The sequence below is a fragment of the Narcine bancroftii genome, chromosome 8 (assembly GCF_036971445.1).
Source record: "Narcine bancroftii isolate sNarBan1 chromosome 8, sNarBan1.hap1, whole genome shotgun sequence".
NCBI classification, from domain to species: domain Eukaryota; kingdom Metazoa; phylum Chordata; class Chondrichthyes; order Torpediniformes; family Narcinidae; genus Narcine; species Narcine bancroftii.
In genome coordinates this window covers 44,410,414-44,435,670 of record NC_091476.1, presented here as the reverse complement: position 1 = coordinate 44,435,670, position 25,257 = coordinate 44,410,414, and the positions used below count along the sequence as shown (strand labels likewise).

Here is a 25,257-nt window from a genome sequence, read left to right as displayed (position 1 = left end):
TGAGGGTCACGATCTGGTCCTTGGGGCATCCTACTGATTACAACTTTACAGTCTGAAAAAGATCCATTTACTTTGTACCCTAGGGTTTGAAGGGGAGCGACTGCAGAGATGGTCCAGCCCTTGGTTGAAGTTTTTCAAAACTCTTTAGTCTTCTGGGAGAGCACTGACAGACTGGAAAACTATAAATGTGGCTCCCTTGTTGAAGAAGTGACCAGTAACCAGTCGTCTTCTGATACACCAGGGAGAAAAGTCCCAGCCTCTCTTATGCCAAGCAGAGTGGAGGTGTTGTGGGTCAGTTTCCAATTTGTCCTGTAGATTAATTCCATTCCAGCAGGAAGTCCCTTGGGGTTAACACACTTGCCCCAATACCACCAGCCTTTTATGTACATTTGCTTTCTGAAAGTCCAAATACATCACATCTGCAAATTTCCCACCATCACCTCTGCTTGTTGCACTGAAGAACTCCAGCAAATTTGTCAAACAGGACAAATAACATAAGACCATGTTGCGTGGTTTAATTTTCTAAATGTCCAGCTACTTCTTCCTTGATTACAAGCTCCTGAAAATTGCTGACGTCAGACATTAAACTTACTGCCTTACAGTTTTCTAGTTTGTCTCCTTCACTTCTTCAACAAGGGAGCCACATTTGTAGTTTTCCAGTCTGTCAGTGCTCTCCCAGATGTCTAAGGAGTTTTGAAAAACTTCAACCAAGGGCTGGACCATCTCTGCAGCCACTCCCCTTCAAACCCTAGGGTATAGATCTTTGGGTCTGGCTGGCTTATCCAATCTTAGACTCATTAGCTTTTCTCACCATCTTGTCCCATAAGATAGGGATTGTTACATTTTTGCAGGCTACTTGACACTAGCCCATTTGTAACGTGTGCCTTTCTGTATTTATCTCCTTGAATGCACTTCCCCTGTTCAACCATTCACTAAAGTAGCCAGTTCCATTGTCATGCCACTGGCTGGTGGTTTAAATGTAGCCAGAAGTTACTTTTTAGGGCACTCGAACACACTTTTCCAGATGCTGACTTCCATCTCCACAAATCACCAGATTCTGCCCTCACATTCATAATTCAGATGCAAAAACTTGGAGCTAAAACATTATTTCTGTCTCTCTCTCTCTCTCTCCACAGGTGTTGCCTGACCACTGAGTATTTCTGGTATTTCGGATTTTATTTCAGATTTCCAGCACCTGCTGGATTAGTTACTCTGACTCTCACCAAAAGTATCCAAACATCTGTCATCCGTTCCCCTCTCTCCCTCCCTCTCCCCCCCCACCCCATCTCTTTGACCTTTCATCTACTGGCTTTGAATTTGCATGGAGTTCGAGTCACTCCATAGCCTCACTTCTGTGTTTTCCACACTGCGGAACCCCTCCAGTTCTGGGCTCTTGCCTAACGGGCTCTAGCCTGCGGGGCCTTCTCCCCAAATCTCTCCAACTCTTCTCCCCTTTGATTAAAAAAAATGCCACATTTTTCTTTAAATCAAAAGAGACAAAGAGAAGGTGCTGGACATATCCAGTAGGCCTGTGGAAATGGACTTGATACTTCAGGTCAAAGAGCTTTGTAAGAACTAGAAGTGTGAGTAAAATAGTTTGAAGATGTAGCAGGATGGGGGGGGGGGGGGGGGAATGAATGATTTGGATGGGTGAAGCCAAGGTTGAATTAGGGATAAGTTGTGTTTAAAGTTATCCAGATGGTAGCTAATCGAGGACACAAATAAATGTTGTTTCTCAAATTTTCATCAAACCTTGTAGTAAATACAACAGATCACATGTAGGACAACCAGAATAAGGGTCGGATAAGAATTTCAGTGGCAGATAATAAAAAGCTGAACACAAGCAGACATCTGCTTTTAGTTTCTCATTGGACACTACAGGTATTATAATCTTGGATGGTTCAGTCACGTGTGCTTCCATAATAGATCGTGTGAACTGCTTTGACAAGGTACTGTGTGAACAATGCCACACAAATGATTTCACATTTTCACCACTTCATTAGCTTTCAACCTTCTCTGAAAGTGTCCATCCACTAATATAACAAGGCTATAATCAGATCAATACCAAATGCAGACTCACTTTCCAATACAAATTACTGTTATTACACAGTATTAGTTAAAACAACTTTATTCATCTGTTAATAATATTTTTAATATACCCTTTCTATATTCATTGTAAACGAAGGTGAGAATCCTGGATAAGAACAAGGTCATTCAATATCGAATTAACAGTTCCCAGTGTGTAAAATGCACAGGTAACTCTGTAGCATGAAACAAAAATGCTGGAGAAACTCAGCAGGTCATGCAGTGTTCTTTATGTAGCAAAAATAAGGATGCATAACCATCGTTTCAGCCTGACCCCTTCGTTAAGGTGTGAGCTAAAAGTAGACAGGCACCTAAATAAAAAGGTGGAGGGAGGGGCAGGAGGGGACAGGAGGAAGAGTATAGGCCCACCAGCAGGAGGGGGGACAAGAGGGGCAGCACAGGCCCACCAGCAGGAGGAGGGGCGGAGCAGGCCCACTAGCAGGAGGAGGGACGATGCAGGCCTACCAGCAGGTCACAGGCAGGTATGGGTAGGGGGGCACAATAGAAAAAAGCTGAAAGCCCACTGAAGATTCTGCTATGCTCTTTGCCTCGAGCAGTGACAGGTTTTACCACTGGGTGGCATGGCCAGTGCTAAGGTGGGGGGGGGGCATTCGCAGGCATGGCCCCCCCCCATGAGTTATTGTGCACCCCCCCAATGTGATGTAAGCAGCACATTTGTCTGATACATTGGGGAAGGGGAAGTGTGATGGCGGCACACAGAAGAGGTTCATTGCAGGTATGGCATTCGGCTCCTTGTCTCCCCTCCACTGATTGAGTTTTCAAACATCACTTTATGCCCCCTCCCCCCCCACAGTTACCCTAATGCCTCCCCGCATTAGACTTGATCTGACACTGACTCTGCTGGGTGGTTTCCTGGAAAAGCTCAGAAAGGAAATCCAGCTTCACTCTGCTTCTCAGTTCCTCGTAAATCTCCTTTTACCCAAAGTCTATGCCCCCAAGTTTGTCATTTGCACACTTTGAAAATAGCTCTGCCCCTCCCACATTGAGGGCTTGGCCATTTTGAATAGAACTCAAGGGACTCAACCCTCGTTCCTGCAGACTGGGGATTCTGTGTATCATCAAATCATTAAATTGTTTAACCACATCAAGGTGAAGAGAGTAGGGTGGGTGACGGGAGGTGCACAGGCCCATAGGCAAGAAGTCAGAGATGGATAGGCGAAGAGGGAAAAAGCTGAGAAGTGATAGGGGAGGGACTAGATCTCTGAATGAATAGGGTGAAACTCTGTAACATTGTCCCCCCCCCCCCCGCTGAACTCAACAGGCAGCATTGTAAAACCCTCATGCACTGAAACCAGTGGGTAACACTGTAACATTGCCAGATTTCAGGTTTATTGTCAGAGTACATACATGACATAACATACAACCCTGAGGTTCCTTTCTCCTGCGGGAGCGGCAGAATTACCACTAATTGGTAGTGCAAAAAAAGTAAATTGCACACAGCACAAACATGTAAACAATCAAAAGAACTCTTAACAGGTAACGAATGTAAACAACTGACTGTGCAATACAGAGAGAGCAAAGAAAAATTAATAAAGTGCACAAGTAAGAGTCCTTAAATGAGTCCTTGATTAACGTTGTCATTGAGGAGTCTGATGGTGGAGGGGTAGCAGCTGTTCCTGAACTTGGTGGTGAGAGTCTTGTGGCACCTACACCTCTTTCCTGATGGCAGCAGCGAGAACAGAGCGTGTGCTGGGTGGTGTGGGTCTTTGCTGATTACTGCTACCTTCTCACGACAGCTTTCCCTGCAGATGTGCTCAATAGTGTGGAGGGTTTTGCCTGTGATGTCCTAGGCTGTGTCTACTACCTTTTGGAGGGATTTACATTCAGTGGGATTGGTGTTCCCGTACCAAACCGTGATACAGCCAGTCAGTTCACTTTTCTCCACACATCTGTAGAAATTTCCCAGGGTTTCTGGTGTCGTTCCAAACCTCCACAAACTCCTGAGAAAGTAGAGGTGCTGACATGCTTTCTCACAATGCCATTGGTGTGTTGGATCCAGGAAAGATCCTCCAAGGTACCCCAATGATCACTGGATTGTACATCTCTAGCTGTCTTTTCCTGAAGTCAACAATCAGCTTAGTTTTGGTGCCATTGAGTACAAGGTTGTTATTGATACACCAGTCAGCCAAGTTTACAATCTTCATCCTGTGTGCTGACTTATCCCCTTCCTTTATACAAACCACTACCGTGGTATCAATGGCAAATTTGTAGATTTTGCAGTTATTGGCCCACAATCCAGCGGGTAACACTGCCTGTCCCCCAAACCAGTGGGTAACACTGCCTGTCCTTCAAATCAGTGGGTAACACTGCCCACCCCTCAAACCAGCAGGTTACACTGTACACTGCCTGTCTCTCAAACAAGTGGGTAACACTGCCCACCCCTCAAACCAGCGGTTAACACCGTAACACTACCTGTCCCTCAAACCAGTGGGTTACACCGTAACACTGCCCATCCTTCAAACCAGCAGGTAACACTGCCTGTCCCTCAAACCAGTAGGTAACACTGTTACATTTCTAGATCATTCAAATTAGTGGCTAGAATTTGGGGGCAAAAATAATTCTCATTATTAATGCTGCCTAATATTGTTGTCGGTGTGAGTGGATGGAGTTGTTTCAAGATTATTGAAATCGCCACATGAGCATGCTGTTTATGTGGGTGACAGTGTTTTTTTGGAAGGACAGACTGCCGCAGTTGTTCTAGACATTGCCAGTTCAAAACGATCATTACTGCTCCTGTACATTCGTCTGCAATGGAACAAATGGTTAAACATTTGACCCCAGTCTCTGCTGCATGCAGAACAAGAGACTGGCTTTGTGTCTGGTACCTGGGTGGTTAATCCTCCAGACACAAGATTATTTCCTTCCAAGAAATGAATTCAATTTATTTAAAGAAAGGAAGTGAAAAGCAAGCATAATAAATCTGGCATTGCTGCACAAACCCAACTGGTATACACACGTCCTTCAGGAAAGAAAAACAGTGCTGCCTTTGTCCATGTGTAGCTGTCTAACACCAGTCCCACATCAGTAAAGGTGGCTTTAAAGGAAGCAGAATAAATCTTGCAGCCATTTCAAGACAGAACAATGGTTGAAGAACACTCATCACCACCCCACACAAACAATAAATGCCAGACTTGTCAACGATGTCCAATTCCAAAGAATGGATTTCTACAGGTGTACCGAGGAGAACATTCTGACTGGTTGCATCACTGTCTGCTATGGAATTGCCAATGCACAGGACTGGAAAAGGCTACAGACGGTTGTAAACTTGGCCAGCACCATCATGGGTCATGATCTTCACTCCATTAAAGACATCTACAAGAGGAGGTGTCTCTTGTACAAGAAAGGAGCCTCCATCATTAAGGACCTTCTCCACCCAGGCCATGCCCTCTTCTCACTGCTACCATCAGGAAGAAGGTACAGGAGCCTGAAGACAGGCACCCACAGTACAGAAAAAGCTCTTCCCTTCTGCCATCAGATTTTTGGATGGACAATGAACCATAGACACTAACCTGCATTCTCTTCTTTGCACTAATTTATTTATTTTTAAATGTAATTTATGGCCATACAACCTCAGGGTTGTATGTGATGTCATGTATGTACTCTGACAATAAACCTGGTAACAATGCTGCAAAACAATGAATTTTATGACATGTTTATGACAATAAATTTGGATTCTGATCTTGACAGTAGGTTGGGTTCCTGTCTTGATGAATGCTTAATCAAGGACTATTCCATCATTTGCATTTCATTCTAACACACCTGGCCATATCCCGATGAAAGGACAAAGTTCAGCAACAAAAATAGTCGGAGTCCCTGTGGGCTTTTGGCACACTTCCTGTTCCCACCCATCACATTCCACTGAGAGGTAGTTACACATATCTGTATTTTTTAATAGCCTGTTGCATCCTCCTCTGGGTGTTAACCTCAGTGACTCAGGACATTCCAGCACAGTGCCAGCCCTTCAGCCCATGAAGATGTGACAACCTTTGGAAACCTACTCCACAGCAATCTAAACCTTCCCCACCTCACACCCAAAGCCCTTCATTTTTCTTACAACCATGTGCCTATCTAAAAGGCAGGCGAGCTTAGGGCATGTGGGATTACGACATTATTGCTGTTAGTGAGTCGGTGCAGGAGGGGCAGGACTGGCAGGTCAACATTCCGGGGTTCTGTTGTTTCAGATGTGATAGAGGGGGAGGGATGAAAGGGGGAGGAGTTGGCTGAATGGGATAGATTGGAGGCCTGTGACTAGTGGTGTGGATCAGGGATCGGTGCTGGGACCATTGTTGTTTGTTGTCTATATCAATGATCTGGATGATAAAGTGGTAAATTGGATCAGCACGTTTTTAGATGACACTAAGAATGGAGGCATTGTGGACAGCGAGGAAGGCTTTCAAAGTTTGCAGAGAGATCTGAACCAATTGGAAAAATGGGACAGAAAATAGCAGATGGAATTTAATGCAGACAAAGTGTGAGGTGTTGCATTTTGGAAGGACAAACCAAGGTAGGACATATGTAGTAAATGGTAGGGCACTGAGGAGTGAGGAGGAACAAAGGGATCTGGGAATACAGATACACAATTCTCTGAGAGTGGTGTCACAGGGAGACAGGGTTGTAAAGAAAGCTTTTGGCATCTTGGCCTTCATAAATCAAAGTATTGAGTACAAGAGCTGGGATGTTATGGTGAGGTTGTGCAAGATATTGTTGAGACCAAATTTGGAGGATTGTGTGCAGTTCTGGTCGCCAAACTACAGGAAGGATATCAGTAAGATTGAAAGACTGGAGAGAAAAATTTACTAGGATGTTGCTGGGTCTTCAGGAGTTGAGTTACAGGGTAATATTAAACAGGTTAGGACTTTATTCTTTGGAGCGTAGAAGAATGAGGGGAGATTTGATAGAGGTTTACAAAATTATGCAGGGTCTAGACAGAGTAGATGCGAATAGGCTGTTTCCACAGATTAGGAGAGATAAATACAAAAAGACATGGCTTTAGGGTGGTAAATGTGGGCTCACTCTTCAGAATAAATTGGATAGATACATGAATGGGAGTGGTCTGGAAGGTTATGGAATGGGTCCAGGATTAGCATAATGAAGTTGTTTGAGTACAGAAGGCCTGAATGGCCTGTTTTCTGTGCTGTAGTGTTGTATGGTTCTAAATGTGCCTATTGTACCCAGCCTCTGCCACCACCCTGGGAATGTATTCCGGGCACTCACCACTCCCTGTGAAAAAACTTACCTCTGACATCTCCACTAAACTTTCCTCCCCTCACCTTAAACAGGTGCCCTCTGCTATTTTCTATGGTCATCCTGGGGGGAAAAATGTGTTGGGCGTTCATTCTATCTAAGCCCTTCTTTTGTGCCTCTATTAACTCATTAAATTGCAAATATATTTGTCTGTTTTAAAGTAATCAGCAATCAATGAAAGAAACTAGTTTGCAAATGGACCACTCTCATAGATGGATGGACAGTCAGACAGCATGAAGTGGCGCTTCAGTCCAAATCGTCCATGCTGACCCAGGCAACATTCTGATCTACTCCCATTTGCCCTTGATCCACATCCTGCCCTTCCTATCCATGTCTTTAAATGGTGTTATTATCCCCCATCTCCACCACCTCCTCCACCAGCTTGCTTCATACTCCCACAACCCTCTGTGTAAAAAAAGTCATCCCCCATGTCCCATTAAGCTCTCCCTTTTCATCTTAAATCCTGGGAAAGTCCATAGTCACTCACCTTATTTATGCCCCAGCATCTTTAAATACCACTAGAAGGCCATACCTCAGCCTCCTAAACCCCAGGGAGAAGTCCTAGTCTATCCAGCCTCTCCCTGCAAGTCAAGATCTGCATTCCAGTAATATTCCATGATTCTTTCCCACACCCAATCTAATGTGAACTCACTGTTAATGAAATGTGTGACTTGGAGAATTACCACCAAAGGCCAGAAGAACTTTTAACTGGAAATGGCTGCTTAGTAATTGAATATTATGCAAAATATTTTAACTGTTTCATCTCCAATTGAAGGCCACCAAAGAGAAACATTCAATCTGGATATCCAAGTATGGAAACACCATTATTAGTTTCCACCTGTGTCTCCTGAAAGTCACTCACAGTCTGAGCAGGGGACACCAGTCAGCTCCTCTCTCCACGGCGGTCCCATCATGGGGCTGTCAAGGAGACGATAAATCACAAGGCTGAGGTAAGGGGTCTGATCTCCTGATTAGGACCCTAATCTATGGGGCATCCTAATCTGCGTGGCCTCAAAACACAGCAAGAAATGCCTCTACTTTCTTAATTTGGCATGTTTCTCCCCTCCCCCACCTCACCCTCCCCACCCCATCCCTCAACAACCTCTACAGGAGCATCATCGAAAGCAGACTCCCTGGATGCACCACTGCACGGGACAGGAGCTGCTCGACTCAAGAACAGACGAAGGTGGAAATAAATGCAGCTCAGAACATCACGTGATTTTCCCTTCCCTCCATGGACTCCATCTATATCCTCCACTGCCTAGGAAAGGCAGTCAATGTGAAGCACCCGTCACACCCCAGACACACACTATCACACTGCTCTTGCTTGGTGCCAATTGACCTTTCTTTTTTCGCAATCCTATACTCCGTAATTGTGCTCTTTACATGGCTGTTCAGTTTCATCTGAGCAATGCTGACTGAGTGGAGAGAACACGCTCTCCCTGAGATCAGGTGGGTTTCCTCCCACAGGGAATCATAGTGTGGAGCCCTCCAGCCCATCTAAGCAGCCTACTCCAAGTAGGCAGCTTGACTAGCCTTACCCCAATGGCATGCAAGTTGGTCAGTTATTTGCCTCGGAGTTGTACCTGGAGTGTAGGTGAGTTATGGAATGTAGGGAAAATAAATGTGAGTGGTGCAGGGTGAAGGTCATTTTCTTTGTAGACATACAGCATGGTAACAGGCCATTTGGCCCACGAATCTGTACCACCCAATTTACACCCCATCAACTTACACCCCTGGTAAATTTTGAACGGAGGGAGGAAATTGGAGCCCCCAGAGGTACGGGGAGAACGTACAGACCCCTTACAGATAGGTGGGATTTTAATCCCGGTCCCAACTGCTGATCCCGTGTAGGCATCGCGCTAATTGCTACGCCAACTGTGCCGCCCTTGCCAACTAGGGGGGCCGTTAAGGCTAGCACGAACTCACTAGGCTGAAGGGCCTGTTTCTGAAACTCCATTTGGGTTTCGGTTTCAGAAACACCTTTCACAAATTGTTTGCTCTCTCTCAAACCATAGTCATTCATCTAGGGATGAGAGGGCTTGGCCAATGTCCTTGGCTCCACCCTATTATTAATATCCCCATCCATCCTTCCCTCCACCCTCTCTCCAACTTAAAACGAATATTTTCTCTCTTTCTCTGTCTAGGACCCAATACAATCATCATTTCTCTCCCACAAATGCCAGATGACCTGTTGAGTGTTTCCCGCAGCTTCTGTTTTCATTTCCAATTTCCTGTATTCATCTCTTATTTTAATTTTTGATCAGAAGAGCTATGTCTGATCTACAGACTTTCACACATTAAAATAAAAGTGTCTCAATCCTGCTTGCGATATGCGAAACATCTAAATTTCCAAGGGGAAGCAGCCAAATTAACCAAAGAGTTCCCACACTCTCCACACGATATCTAGATGTAGTTTGAATAATTAGAACATCCTGTCACTCCCTTCACATTACCCAGTGCAATGTATTGAACCCACCAGGGACCTTGTTTATGGGCTAACCCAGTGGTTCTCAGTGGTTTTCTCTCTACTCACATACCACTTTAAGTATGTCCTGTGCCATTGGTGCTCTTAGATTAGTAAGGGATTGCTTAAGGTGGTCTGTGAGTGGGAAGGGAAGGCTGAGGATCACTGCTTTAGACCCAATTGTTACTGAAATATTTTGTTTGAGAAAAATTGTCAATGGCCCATTTCCTTTGGAGTTATGAAACCGTGCACATAACGAGTTAATTAGGTACAATGAAAACAGCGGTTTTCAAACTTTTTCTTTCCACCTATGTACCACCTTAAGCAATGGTGTAGGGAATACTTAAAGTGGTATGTGAGTGGAAAGAAAAAAGTTGAGAACCACTAGGCTAACCCAACCTGCCCCATCACACCATAGTGGCTTCGATCATGCTTGTCAGATAACACAGTAAATATTGCCACGTTGACACTCTATTACAAGAGAGGATGTCATCAGTGATTGATGCACAGATGGATGGAATGGAGATGGCACACTCACTGCTATCTGGCAGAGTGCTGCTTTGACGGAGATCCACGAATCCAGGCGCCTGTCCAAAATAACAGTAAACTTCACCTCGGGTTTGCGCAGCCTGCGAGGAAAGAGACAGAAGGTCGGTCAAAACAGGCTAATAATGAGCATGAAGCTGGGGGAGGCCCAGCATACGAGATGCCAGGGATATCAGGATGGTGGTTGGGAGGAGATTGTATTCTCCAGGGCTCAGAGCAGTGGGAGGAAATCTACGAGTCTCATCAGGCCAAATGTTGGGAAGACATTTTCCAGAGGAGCAGAATCATAGCTGGTCAAGGGACTGGGACTGAGTGCAAGATATTCACACCATGGTGAATCTTACCCCTGGGGAAGGGTGGGCGATGCCCTATTCAAAACACAGACAATGGGATTCTGGGCACTGTGGGAGATGAGAGGTATGGAGAACATCACAGCACAGTACAGGCACTTCTCCCTATTATGTTGTGTTGACCGATGCAAATCTACTCCACAACAAACTAATCCTTCCTTACCTCAAATACATAGCTTGTCAGGAAGGCAAAACGGCAACTGCACTTCCAGAGAAGGCTGAGGCAGGCAAGGCTATTGCCACCATTATGTCAACCTTCTATAGGAGCTCTATCAAGGGTATCCTGGCCAACTGCATCAGTATGATACAGTTGCTGCAGAGAAATGGATTAAAGGTCAATCCACAGGACCACAAGAGTGGCAGAGAGGATCACTGGAGCCTCCCTCCCAACTATCAATTTGATCTACTGGGATCATTGTCCGAAGAGGGCACATAAAATCTGAGGACCCCTTCCACCCCGCACATAGCATCTTTCAGCTGCTCCCATCAGGAAAGAGATGTAGGAGTATCAGAGCCAACACCACCAGGATGAGGAACAGCTTCTTCCCACGGGCAGTGAGAATGCTGAGCAACCAAAGGATCTGTTTGCACTAACCATCCAAAACTCTTATATTTACGGAACAATATTTATTTGGGTCTCATGATCATAATACTATTAGTTTTAGGTTAATTATGAAGAAGGACAGGGCTGGACCCAAGGTTGAGATTCTTGATTGGAACAAGGCTAATTTTGAGGAGATATAAAAGGATTTAGCACAGTGGTTCTCAACCTTTTTCTTTCCACTCACATCCCAATTCTTGTATTCCCTTTGCCATCGGTGCTCTGTGATTAGTAAGGGATTGCTTAAGGTGGTATGTGGGCATAAAGGAAAAGTATGAAAATCACTGTTTTAATCGTACCTAATTGACTTGCTATGTGCACGGTTTCATAACTCGAAAGGGGCCAATGACAATTTTTCTCAAGCAAAATATTTCAGTAACAATTAGGTCTAGAGCAGTGATTCTCAACCTAATCACAGAGCACCAATGGCATAGGGATTGCTTAAAGTGGGTTGTGAGTGGAAAGAAGGGTGAGAACCACTGATTTAGAAGGATCAATTATTAGGATCAATTATTTTCTGGGAAGAATGCAACAGATAAATGGAGGATATTCAAAGGGGAAACTTTGAGAGGACAGAGTCGGGATGTCCCTGTGAGGATTAAAGGAAAGGTTAGAAAATATAGGGAGCCTTGGTTTTCAAGGGATATTTGGAATTTTGTTCGGAGGAAGAGAGACGTGGACAATAGGTAGAGACGGCACGGAACAAATGAGGTGCTTGAGGAATATAAAGAGTGCAAAAAAAATCTTAAGAAAGGAATTAGGAAGCCTTAAAGGAGACATGAGGCTGCTTTGGCAGGCAAGGTCAAAATAAATCCCAAGGGTTTCTACAGATACATTAAAAGTAAAAGAATAGTGAGGGATAAAATTAGGTCCCTTGAAGATTAGAGTGGAGGTGTCAGAAGAGATGGGGGAAATTTTAAATCATTTTTTTTCTTTAGTATTCACTAAGGAAAGGAATATTGAGTCAGGTAAAGTAAGAAATGTTAGTAGTGAAGTCATGGAAAATATACAGATTAAATGGGAGGTAGTACTGGCTATTTTAAAGAGAATCAAGGGGGATAAATCAAGATTTTCCCTAGGACCTTGAGGGAGGTTAAGGTAGAAATAGCAGGGACTCAAACAAAAAATATTTTAAAAGTCATTAGCTATGGGGAGGTGCTGGAGGGTAGCTCGTGTTGTTCCATTGTTTAAAAAAGGCTCTAAAAGTAAACCGGGTAATCGTAGACCTGTGAGTCTGACGTCAGTGGTGGGTAAATTAATGGAGTGTTCTTAGGGATGGAATATACAATTATTTGGATAGACAGGGACTGATTAGGCGAAGTCAAAACAGTTTTGTACGTGGTAGATCATGTTTAAAAATATTTTATTGAATTTTTCAAGGAGGATATTAAGGTTGACAAAGGGAAGGTTGTGGATGTTGTCAATATGGACTTTAGCAAGGCCTTTGACAGGTTCCACATAAGAAGTTGGTGAGGAAGTTTCAATCATTAGATATTAATGTTGAAGTAGTGAAATGGATTCAACAATGGATGGGTGGGAGATGCCAGAGAGTAGTGGTGGAAAATAGTTTGTCAAATTGAAGGCCAGTGCATTGTTGTCTGTCATATATATTAATGATCTGGGTGATAGGGTGGTAAATTGGGTTAGTAAGTATGCAGATGATACTAAAATTGATGGTGTTGTGGACAGTGAGGAAGATTTTCAAAGCTTGCAGTGGGATTATGGGCCACTTAGAATAATGGGCTAAAAGATGGCAGATGGAGTTTAATATTGATTTGTGTGAAGAGCTACATTTTGGTGGGACTAATCAGCAAAGGTTTATGCACGTTAAATGGTAGATAATTGAGGAATGCAGTAGAACAAAAGGATTTAGGAATTCTGGTACATAATTCCCCGAAAATGGAGTCACGTGTAGTGGTGAAGAAAGCTTTTGGGTATGTTGGTCTTCATAAATTGGGATATTGAGAACAGGAGTTGGGATGTCTTGTTGAAGTATAGGATATTGGCAAGGCCAAATATGGAATATTGTGTGCAGTTTTGGTCGCTGAATTATAGAAAGGATATCAACAAAATAGAGAGAGTGCAGAGGAGATTTACAAGAATGTGGCCTGGATTTCAGGGTTTAAGTTATAGGGAAAGGTTTAACAAGCTAAGACTTTATTCCCTGGAGCGTAGAAGATTAAGGGTTGATTTGATAGAGGTATTTAAAATTATGAGGGGGACAGATAGAGTAAATGGGGATAGGCTTTTTCCATTGAGAGTGGGGGAGATTCAATCAAGAGGACATGGATTGAGATTGAAGGGAGAAAAGTTTAGGGGAAACGCGAGGGGGAATTTCTTCACTCAGAGGGTGGTGGGAATGTGGAATGAGCTTCCAGCCAAAGTGGTAGGTGCGGGCTCAGTTTTAATATTTAAGGAAAAGTTGGATAAGTTTATGGACGAGAGGTATTGGAAGGTTATGGGCTGGGTGTAGGTCAATGGAACGAGAAGGGAGAAGGTGCTTGACATGAGCTAGAAGAGCTGAACTGGCCTGTTTCTGTGCTGTAATTGTTATATGGTTATATGAATTCTTGCCCTGCATATGTGTTTGTATGTTTTGTGTGTCTATGTGTTTTGCACTAAAGGGCGGAGAACGCCATTTTATCAAGTTGTATTTGTACAATCAGATGACAATAAATGACATGAGAACATTCTACTTCTCTTATGAATCTTCCAAATGGATATTGTCAGATATTGGTGCTGAGGAAGAATATCAGGCATGATAATATTGAATGTCAGGACAGACTTGAAGGGCTGAATGGCCCATGAGATCCCAATTCTTGATGCAGGTATGCCTTTGAGGGTGGAACAACACTCCTCAATCTTCATTTTGCTTTTCGCTAAACTACTGCTCAGGGTGGAGGGCCAGAGTTTTTTGGCCATACTTCACTGTCCACTGAAGATTCAGGTCTGCTCAGCCTCTTCATCGGTGACTGCTTTCACCGCAGGGTGGTTTCCTGGGAAAGCTCCGAAAAGAATTCCAGCTTCACTCTGCTCCTTTAAACTTTCCATCTTTCACCCACAATCTCCGCGCTGGGAAAATGCCTCTAACTGTTTATCCTATCTCTGCTACTCATTGAAGGCTTGGCCATTTCGAATGGAATTCAGGAATCACTCTTTCCAGAGAAAGATTAAGGGAGATTGGGAACTCTCGTGCCTGCAGGCTGGGGATTCTCTGCATCGTCAAGTCATTAGATTGTTCAAGCATAACACAGTGAAGAGAGTAGGGTGGGCAACAGAATTGTCTGCAGAACAGGTGTCATGTTGTTGGCTAGCAGAACAGTTGAAGTACCGAACAGCCTCCTGAGACCCCCATGCATTTGTTTCATGTTGCTGAGCCCTTGGGCCAACTGACATATGCTAAGTTGGCAGTGATGCCCTAGCCCATTCCAGAATCCTAAACTATCCCAGTAATCTGTGGGGGCAAGCTAAAGATCTTCGGAATAGACATGGTAGCAAATGTTTATGGTGGACACCTGACTAATGACCACTCAAGATATAGGTCTTTAGTTGCACAGAGAGATTGGTACTGTTGAGAACGAGGGGAGGGGTGGGAGAGACCTTGGGGGAAGTATGGAGATGGGGAGAGGGTCCTTAGTGAGCAGGTTGCTCCAGGTACGACACAGGTAGTGGAAACAAGTGCTGTCAGTTCCGTGGTTTGGGGGTGGTGAAGTCAGTTGGTGGGGAGTGGTGATCTTGGCCATCAGCATAAAATGAAGGGTGATCCCAGTGTGAACCTGGTTCGAGAATAGAGACTCGCATTCCATTTTGAGTGCAATGGGAAGGCAAGTCTCAGTTCTGGAACAGAAGTAGTGAGATCCTCTGAGGGGAAGCTTGAATATGATGAACTGAAGGAAATGCTGGGAAGAAGAGGAGGTTGGTGGAAGAAACTGGTGTGGCACAGGGTGAGACAACCCTGTCTCACTGCTGTGTCGTTCTGGGGAACCAGGTGAATACTGATTTTCACACATCTCTAAGAATGTATGGTCGAATGCTACTAATGCAGGCTCCAGAGACTGTGGAGCTGTGTTCCAAAATAAGGCACAGAATATGAAGAGATGGATTAGAAACACCCTGCGAACTTCAGCACACACCTTGAAATGGTAGTCAGATATGCAAGGACCTGCTTTACATCCTCTTCTGGAACAGCACAAAAGTCGGGGTACTCTGGGAAAGTTAGAACCACTGCATCATCTTTAGCTCGTCCTCCTGGGGAAGACAACAGCAAGTATCACTATGTTTAAACATTGATCAGCAAACTTGGAGGGCACTACCAGTAACCACAGAGTCAAGCTGAGGAAATGATAGGCTTTAATACACAGGAGAACCTTGTTGGCCCGGATCCCAGGATTGGAATGGCGGCAAGGGAAAGGTAGCTTGACCTTTTTTGGCCCAGGACCACGGGGGAGGAGTCATAGGATATGAGTCATCCGTGGGCGGGGCAGCTCCAAATATCCAGCAGACAATGATAACTATATACAATGGCGGATACACATCATCACAAAATTCAAAGAACTGGGACTCAACACCTCATTGTGTAATTGGATCCTGGATTTTCTCACCTCCAGACCACAATCAGTGAGGATTGGTAAGAACATCTCATTCACGGTCTCCATTAGCACTGAAGCACCACAGGGCTGCATTCTTAGTCCCCTACTCAGTTCACTATACACGTGGCTCTGTATGACAACAACACTAACTGCAAATTCGTTGACAATACCACAGAAGTGGGTCGTATAAAGAAAGGTGATGAGTCAGCACACGGGAGGGAGATTGAAAACTTGGCTGGATGGTGCACCAACAACAACCTCATACTCAATGTCACTGAAAGGAAGGAGCTATTCAAAAATAAAGCAAGGAGCTGATTGTTGACTTCAGGAAGGGAAAACCAGAGGTGTACAATCCAGTGATCATTGGGGATCAAAGTGGAGAGGGTGAGCAAATTTCAATTCTTGGGAGTCACTATCTGAGAGGATCTTTCCTGGACCCAACACTCTAATGGCTTCGTGACAAAAGTGCATCAGCGTTTCTACTTCCTCAGGAATTTGTGGAGGTTTGGTACAACACCAGAAACTCTGGCAAATTCCTACAAATGTGTGGTGGAAAGTGTGCTGACCGGCTGCATCACAGTCTGGTATGGGGATGCCAATGTCCCTGAGTGTAAATCCCTACAAAAAGTAGTGGGCGGAGCTCAGGACATCACAGACAAAACATTCCCCACCATTGAGAACATCTACAAGGAACGCTGCCATCAAAGAGCAGCAGCAATCATCAAGGATCCGTACCTACCCAGCACATGCTCTTAGCCTCTGTTCTCAATGTTACCATCAGGAAAGAGGTAAAAGCGCCACAAGCTAGAGTCAGAAACACGTTGCCTATGGCAAGAAGGGCAGGCAATTACAGCCTACAAAGAGAGGGCAAACACTATAGTTGGCTGTGATATTTCATTACCCAATGAGCTGAACACCTTCTATGCCCACTTTGAGATAAAGAACCAAACAATGCCTACTAGGATCCCTGAAAAGGCTGAGGACCCTGTGATATCAGTCTTTGAGGGTGACGTGACAACATCATTCAAGAGGGTGAACCCTCGCAAGGCGTCAGGCCCTGATGGTGTACCAGGTAGGGTACTGAAAATCTGCACCAACCAACTAGCTGGAGTGTTCACGGACATTTTCAACCTCTCATCGTTGCAGTCAGAAGTTCCCATCTGCTTTAAAAGGGTTTCAATCATCTGGGTACCAAAGAAGATAAGCATGGGCTGCCTCAATGACCACCGTTCAGTAGCACTAACTTCTACTGTGATGAAATGCTTTGAGAGGCTGGTCATGCCCAGAATTAACACATACCTAAGCAAAGATCTGGACCCACTACAATTCACCTATTGTCACAATTGCTCCATAGCAGATGCAATATCGCTGGCTCTCCACTTAGCTCTGGTTCACCTCGAAAACAGCAATTCATACATACGGTTACTCTTCATTGACTACAGCTGGGCCTTCAGTGCTGGTCAAGAAACTGCAAACTCTGGACCTCTGTTCCCCATTCTGCAACTGAATCCTTGACTTGCTTATCAGAAGACCACAGTCAGTACGAATTGGAAAACACATCTCCTCCTCACTGATCATCAACATAGGCACACCCCAAGAATGTGCGCTTAGCCCACTGCTCTATTCATTATATACTCATGACTGTGTGGCCAGGCACAATTCCAATGCTATCTATAAGTATGCAGATGATACCACAGTTGTTGGCAGAATCACAAATGGCAACGAGGAAGCTTAAGGAGCGAGATAGATCAGCTTGTTGAATGGTGTTCCGACAACAACCTTGCGCTCAACGTCAGCAAAACCAAGGAGATAATCGTGGACTTCAGGAGGAAGGCAGGAGAATGTGACTCAGTCCTCATCAAGGGCTCAGTAGCAGAGAGGGTCAGGAACTTAAAATTCCTAGGGGCCAACATCTCTGAGGAAATGTCCTGAAGACTCCATGTTGATGCAATCACAAAGGCGGCTTGCCAGCGGTTAAACCTTGTGAGGTGTCTGTGGAGATTCATGACGACACCATGGATTCTCGTAAACTTCTGCAAGTGAAAATCATTCTGGCTGCTTGCATCACTGCTTGGTATGGAGGTGCAAACCTCAAGACAAGAATAAACTCCAAAGGGTTGTTAACTTGGCCTGTGACATCACAGGCACCAGACTTCATTCCATCGAGGACATCTACATGAGACGGTGTCTTAAAAAAGCAGCCTCTATCCTCAAAGACCCCCACCACCCAGGCCATTCCCTCTTCACTCTGCTACCATCAGGGAAACGGTACAGGAGCCTAAAGGTGAGCATTCAGCGGCACAAGGACAACTTCTTCCCCTCTGCCATCAGATTCCTGAATAATCAATGAACCAGGCACTGCCTTACTTTTCATGCACGACTTTTTTTAATATAATGTTATAAAATGGTTATATGAATGTTTGCTCTATACGATGTTGCTGCAAAACACCAAATTTCATGACTTGTTCATGGTAATAAATACTGATTCTGAAGACTTGCATCACCAGGTTCAAGAACAGCTGCTATCCCTCCATGATCCTCCACAACACACTTAATCAGGGACTCTTACTTGGCACCTGTACTTTTGAACTTTATTGATTTTTTAAAAATCTGTATTGCATAGCAAGTTTGTTTCCATTTCTTTACACATGTACATTGAGTCAGTTTATTATTGCATTGCCAATAATTGGTAATTCTGCCTCGCCCACAGGAAAAAGAAACTCATGGTTGCATATGATGTCATGTGTGTACTGTGACAATAAATTTGACACCTGAAATTTACTATTGACTGAGCTTGAGGGAAGAACCTGTTCCCAGCAGCCCGCTTCGGCATCTGGAAAGGTCATTATCCATTCCCTATTTCTAGCAGGGTCACTACATATTTTGCATTTCTTAATCTCTGTTGACCTCTGTTTTGAATGGACTCATTGACTATGGCTCTGCAATCCTCCGGAGTAAAAGCATTCCCAAGGACAAAGCCCTCTCCGAGAAGGAGTTCATCAGCTCAGTCCTGACCTCATTCTGAGTCTAACCTCCTCAGCCTGGAGAGATACCTGTATCCACACAAGAATCCAGTGATGAGCTTCCATGAGATCCCTTCTCGTGCTTCCAAGCTCTGAAGAAGGCAGTCCGAGTTTCCTCATACCCACCTGGAACAAGTCTAGTGAATCCTCCCTCTGTGACAAGGACAATCTCACTGGAGAAAGGAGATCTCTTCTACTCTCCCACCAATATCCACCTATTGACCTCTTACCTGTTCGCCTGTACTCTGCCCCCTGCCCCTTCCTCCATCCTCTCCTCTTTATTCTGGTGCCTGCCAGATTTTTGCTCATATCTTGTTGCGGGCCGAGGTGTGAAAATATGGTTAACCTTTACTTCCTATGGATGCTGCTGTGACCTGCTGAGTTTCTCCAGCACTTTGTGTGTATTTCTTTCGACCCCAGCATCTGCAGGCTTTCCTGTTTAACTTAATAACTGGAATAATTATTCTGTTTTCAAACCTTATAATGAAGAATTTTAAAAATTGCTTTGTTAATGATATAATACAGTAGAACTCCAGAAATCTATGCTACCCAATTAGCCTACGAATCCTGCAGTTTTGGAGGGTGGTAAGAAAACCGGAGCACCCGAATTAAACCCATGCAGACATGGGGAGAACAGACAAATTCCTTACTGACACCGTCATTGCGGTAACTGCTACGCTCACTTTGTTGCCCTGGTTAGTAGATCATTTGCCCTTTCACACGCTTGCACCACCTGCATAAGAATGGCAAGTTTTCCTGAAGGACAATCAAGAACCAGGGAAGTTTTTAAATCCCAATCCATGTGTCTTATTCAATTCAAAGGCAGCCTGTCAATATCTCCAAACACTGATACGACAACCTGTGCTGCCCCTGGTCTCACTATGTAATGAAATCATATCGCACAGCTTGTATGCACTTTGCTTGAACTTAGAGGGCAATAATTCTCTGTAAGGGATGACCAATGCTAATATCCAGTCAGGCACACTGGTACTTTGAAAGAGTGGCAGAAGACAATACAAGGTAGTAAACTGATAAAGCACATTAACGGCTAATTGCTTTGACAATCTCATCAGGCCTTCTGCCTTATTAACCAGTTAACCTATTATTAATGAGTTGCTGGTCTCCAATGCTATGGGGTATCACATTTTGAAACCATAATAAAGCAGATAAGAGTCTGATATCACATTAATTTTTGGCAACACTCAAGCCTTGTCAGTGAAGCTTACCTGTGAGAAAAACAAACTGTTTCTTCAAATGTTCGCTGATGCTTTTGGCAGTGGCAACCTCTGGTGCAAGCCCATCTGCAAAATATATTACACCTCTGATAGTTAGATTTACTCAATTCAACGTGAAAATGAAAGCGTTCGAAGAGTGGGCTCAGATTTGCAAATGAGTCACTCGGAGGGAGATTGTGCAGAGGTATGTGGGAGAGTCACGGGTTCGTGCAGAGAAACAGCATGGACACAGCCCCTTGGTCCACCATCCACACAGTTATCCCATTACTTTTCCTCCGCCTATTCCCTTCACTTCCCCAGATTCACCTAACACTGGTACCAAAGGCCAGTTAACTTCCTGATCCACAGCTTTGGGACATGGGACAAAGCCAGAGAAAAAAACATGCATGCAAACTCCACACAGGCAGCACTGGAGATTGGGATTGAATCTATTCCTGGCACGGCGAGGCAATGGCACAACTGGCTGACCTAGGGCAGATTGGATGGAGCAGCTGAAAAGTAGGAAGGGAAGGGAGGTGTTGGGGTTGGGAACGCCGAAGTTGAGGATTTGGAGAGTTGAAGGCATGTCCCTGTGGAACGTGATTAAATATGGTGATGTGCAGGGGTGGAACTGGAGGATTACAGACATTGTTGGAGGGGGTAATTCAAAGAAATGTATAGGACCATGTCACAATTCAAAATTCAAGGCTGAAAGTTTTTAAAATGAAAACCTTGCCAGAATACTGGCCAGTGTTGGTCGACAGATGAAGGGCGACTACAAGCCGGGTCTGGCCAGGGGAGGGTTGGGAAGGAGGAGGGTGGGACAGAACAAGCTTGCCCTGCTAGATGCATTCAAACACAACCTCTCCACTAGGCCAACAGATAAATGCTGGAGGAATTCAACGGATCAGACAGCAACCACGGGTAGAAGTGGCCAGCCAAAGGCCTGGTTCCTTTAGCAAGACAAGGATAAAAGGGTGGAATTATTTATAAAGGGGGAAAGAAGTTTGTAGAGGGGCCCAGGGCGTTGGATGGAAGATAGGGGAGATGAAGAGGGAGAAACCATTAAAAAGTGGCCAAGGGAAAAAAATTAGAGAGAGAGAAAAAATAAGTCAAGAGTTTGTAAAGAAGAGATGGGAACAGAGGAAATCAGATAGGGCAGGAGTTACCTAAAATTAAAATGAGAAAACTACCTAGAAGACTCATTACTTGCTCTAATGAAAGGATTTACTATTCAGATAATCACTTCCCATTTCTTTTTAAGTGACGAGTCTTTTCACACCGGAGACATAGAAGTAGATCCTGTAACATCTTCACTTTCAGCTTCAGAGTTTTTGTCTGGGGCAGAAAGTCAGCTTGAATTGAGTCACTGCAGTAACACAAATGCAATCCCTCTCCAGGGCGACTCTCTGACCAAAGCAGCAAACAAGGCCCACTGAAGCCTTGAGCTATCGATGTAAGTAATTGGAGAGATTTAACTTGCATCCTTTACATAAGGATTGGTTCCAAGGATATGGATTCAGATGTGGTGAGGCAGAAAGATTTATGTGAGAAGATACACCTAAAATTTGAGGTCTGGCCCTGATTCTCACTGAGATGAAATGCTGCAAAGCCTGATTTATATGCCCTTGTATTTTATATATGGCCCAAAGCATTTGTGCAATCATTTATCATGATGTGCAATTATGAAGGGTTATACATTTTCTTTTAGATACCCTGCAGTTTTGAAGATCTTTTATGGGAATTTCCAATCACAGTTTTTTGAGAATGATCACAATGCCTTAATTTTTGCCAATTCTTTGCCAGACAGGGCCACTGAAAGATATTCTTCACCCAAGAGGAAGACACTTGATAAGAAGAATGGAAATGGGAACGGGGAGACAAATATGTCAAGGAGCTTGATTGATATTGATGATCCAGAACAAGCCATGGGATTGAATTCATTGGGGTTGTGAGCTCATTTAGACTTGTACAAGTCCGGATAAGGGGATGGAGGTTGCTGAAGCTTTTGGAAGTGTCCTCCTCATGTGGGAGGGATTTTATTTCTTTCCACACCCAGTAAAGTGGGGAGTTACTACCTTTGTAGTTTCCTTTTCTAAAAAAAAAGATGGGCAATTATGATAATGACAGGTTAGAAAATCCATTCAAAGCCCATTTTTCTGGATCCAACTCTTTCTTATCAGGAATATCAGTCCCTCTGCTGTTGTATCCACAGTGATCCACTTCAATAAGCACACATGTCCATTTGCTTAACTTCAAATTCAGCCAAAGACCATGAAATAGGTTTTTGATTTGGCAGGGCATCAAAGGTTTACTGGGAGAAGGCCGGACAATGGGGCTGAGTGGGAAAATGGATCCGCTCATGATTAAATGGTGGGACAGACTTGATGGGTTGAATAGCCTATTTATGCTCCTATGTCTTCTTGACACAGGATTCTACCTGCAGAGGTAAATTAGGTGACATTCAAAACTAAGGATTTTTATTCAGTTACTGACATTAGTAGCACAGTCCTCGCAGAATGGTCTTGGATATTTTAACCCAGCAACACCTGTAAGGTGCTGGTGTTCCTGTGCGCCTGTTGCCTTTGCGCTTCAGGTGGTAGAGTTTGTGGGTTGAAGAGGTGGTTCTAAACAAGCTCTCGATAAATTCAGTGTCAATGACATTGAGGAATTTCAAACGTTATAAATATGGATTATTCAGAATAAATTACTCTGTGGATCCCTTCTTCCTATCAGTCCATGGAACCCACCTGAGGGTTAAATCCCTGCGCCTGGCTGGGGATAACCCTGAAAATTTCATCATTCTCCTCTGGCCTGATAGGAACCCATCCACGATCCTGTCCTTGGCCAGCTGATGCCATCATCCTGCCCTTCTCAGTACAACTTACCCCATACCTCCTGTGGGGGCATCATGCAGCCATGGTCCCAAACACAGATAGATCATCAATCAGCCTCTGTCTCACTAACTGGTGAGACAGTCCTGGAGGGGCTGAATGGTCTCTTCTTTTCCCCCTGTTAATTTTTCTTGTGTTAGGTTTCCGGTAATTCCTTCTACTAAAGCCTTGTGCGGTTTGTGTTGAAGAAATTAGGTTGCCCTCCAGAAAACACTCATAGGGTTTACCTATGGGAATTATTTACTTATCCCAGCTCCTATGACGCCCCATCCCCAATGTCAAACACAAGATACACTTCACACCCCATGTGTACACAAGGCAGATAAACAGCTCATTTTGTTAATTACCTTGTAAAAACAATCAATTAATTTAAGCAAAGTACTTTTACTCCATCCAGATTGGCACTTGAATCCATTCTAGCACCATCCATAATAAAGCATTACATTAAAATGTCTGCAGTATAACTAGTCTCTGGGTTCCATTCCACAGTCTACACGTATACTCAGTGGGAAACTTGTAGTTTACAAATACAGATATTGTTTATTGTCATGTAATACAACAGAAAAGTAATATTTACGCAAAATTGCCTTCAGCCTGCCAAAAACAGACAAAGATACGCCATTAGAATTTGCATTACCCAGCACCTCTTACAGTCAGAGAAAGGGAAACAAAAGAAAGACCCTCAGAGTCTCTAAGTGTCCATGGATTTGCTTCCAGCACTCCCGCAGCCTCTGCTGCTTCACAAGACTCCAGTTCATTTCAAACCATTGGCAACCTGAGCCCAGATCCAAACCTCTGACACGATGAGGAAACCTTCAGCACCCAAGGCCCTTTAGGAGCCCTCAATAGCCTCTTGAAACCCAGTTCCGATACCAGGCTCTCATGAGCTGGATTCCAGTAGCCTGTTCTTGTGTCCTTCAGCCATGGAGTGCCTCGCTGGTCCTCCACCGTGGTCACTGCCCTTAGGGTTGTCTCCTCTGCTTCTTGTGCGGGGGGTGGGGGAGAAAGAGGGGGTAGGGTGGGTGATCTTCCTGTTGCTGGTGCTCTGCGCCTGTCTGCTTCTCCCTCAAAGTCTACAACCCCTCGCAGCCACTGGTGAACACAGGTGCCGTCATCTTAGGCCCAGACCCCGCGGTTGCAGGATTTAAAATAAAACACCGTTGGGTCCTGTATGGAGCCAATGGCAGTAGGACTGAGTGGTAGGACCCTGTGGAGGAGCACTGTGACTCCACTCCCCATTACCCCGGGTCCACAGTAGCTGCAGGATTGAGAGTAACTTTCTGAATATCCATAGTACACTACAGCAGAGACAGGACACCTCAGTCCCTCTAATCTGTACCGAACCTTTTTTTCCCAGTCCCACTGACCTGCACCCATCCCATAGCCCTCTACACCTCTTCCATCCATGTACCTATACAAATTCTTCTTAAATGCCAAAAATGAGACTGCATTTACCACTTCACCTGCAAGCTCGTTCCACACACCCACCATTCTCTGCGAAGAAGTTCCCCCTAAACTTTCCCCTTTCACCCTTAACCTATCTCACCTACCCTCAGTGGAAAAAAGTCTATTTACATTTATTCTGTTTATTCCCTTCATAAATTTAAATACCTCAATCAGATCTCTCCTCATTCTTCTACACTCCAGGGAATAAAATCCTAACCTGTTTAACCTTTCCCTGTAACTCAATTCCTGAAGTCCGGGCAACATCCCTGTAAATCTTCTCTGCGCCATTTCCATCTTATTGATATCTCTGATAGCTGCAGTGTTGAGAGTTGGTCTTGTAAACCAGGGATCGCGAGTTCGATCCAAACTGAGGCCTCATTTCTGTGAGGGGTGCTGGACAAATTGGCGACTCTCTGTCTTCCTTACAGTAGACAAAGTTAAAGCATTTCATGTAGGTTACATTCTAAATGGAACCTTTGCCTTTCCTACAGTTAGGTGACCAAAATTGCACACAATACTCCAAATTTGGCCTCACCAATGTCTGATACCATAATTCCCAACTTCTGTACTCAATACTTTGATTGATAAAGACTAAGATTCCAAAAGCTTTCTTTACAACCCTATCCACTTGCGACGCCACTTTCAGGGAATTATGTAACTGTATTCACCGATCCCTCTTTTCTACCGCACTCCTCAGTGCACTACCACTTACCGTGCATGTCCTTTCTTGGTTTATCCTACACAGGTAATGGAATGGCACTGAAGAGTGCGGTAGAA

General features: G+C 44.4%; 1 protein-coding gene and 1 long non-coding RNA gene across 6 annotated transcripts in view; one reads left to right on the top strand and one right to left on the bottom strand.

Annotated features, from left to right (window-relative positions):
- mcf2a (MCF.2 cell line derived transforming sequence a) overlaps positions 1-25,257 on the bottom strand; it is a 111,871-nt gene that overhangs the window by 74,989 nt on the left and 11,625 nt on the right. For 3 of the 4 annotated variants that reach the window (XM_069893538.1, XM_069893540.1, XM_069893539.1), the window contains exons 2-4: positions 20,153-20,227; positions 15,448-15,562; positions 10,356-10,446 (exon numbers count right to left, since the gene is read on the bottom strand). In XM_069893538.1, the coding sequence (XP_069749639.1) occupies positions 10,356-10,446; positions 15,448-15,562; positions 20,153-20,227 (281 nt within the window). Of the gene's footprint in view, positions 1-10,355; positions 10,447-15,447; positions 15,563-17,323; positions 17,399-20,152; positions 20,228-25,257 lie in introns of those variants that run through there. The other variant, XM_069893541.1, reaches the window with a different exon arrangement.
- On the top strand, positions 2,767-8,995 carry LOC138740627 (uncharacterized). Of its 2 annotated transcripts, none has more exons than XR_011343079.1 (3): positions 2,767-2,821; positions 8,126-8,300; positions 8,461-8,995. It is a non-coding gene; the product is annotated as an uncharacterized lncRNA (long non-coding RNA). The 2 variants fall into 2 exon arrangements; XR_011343078.1 differs by lacking the exon at positions 2,767-2,821 and adding an exon at positions 5,788-5,971.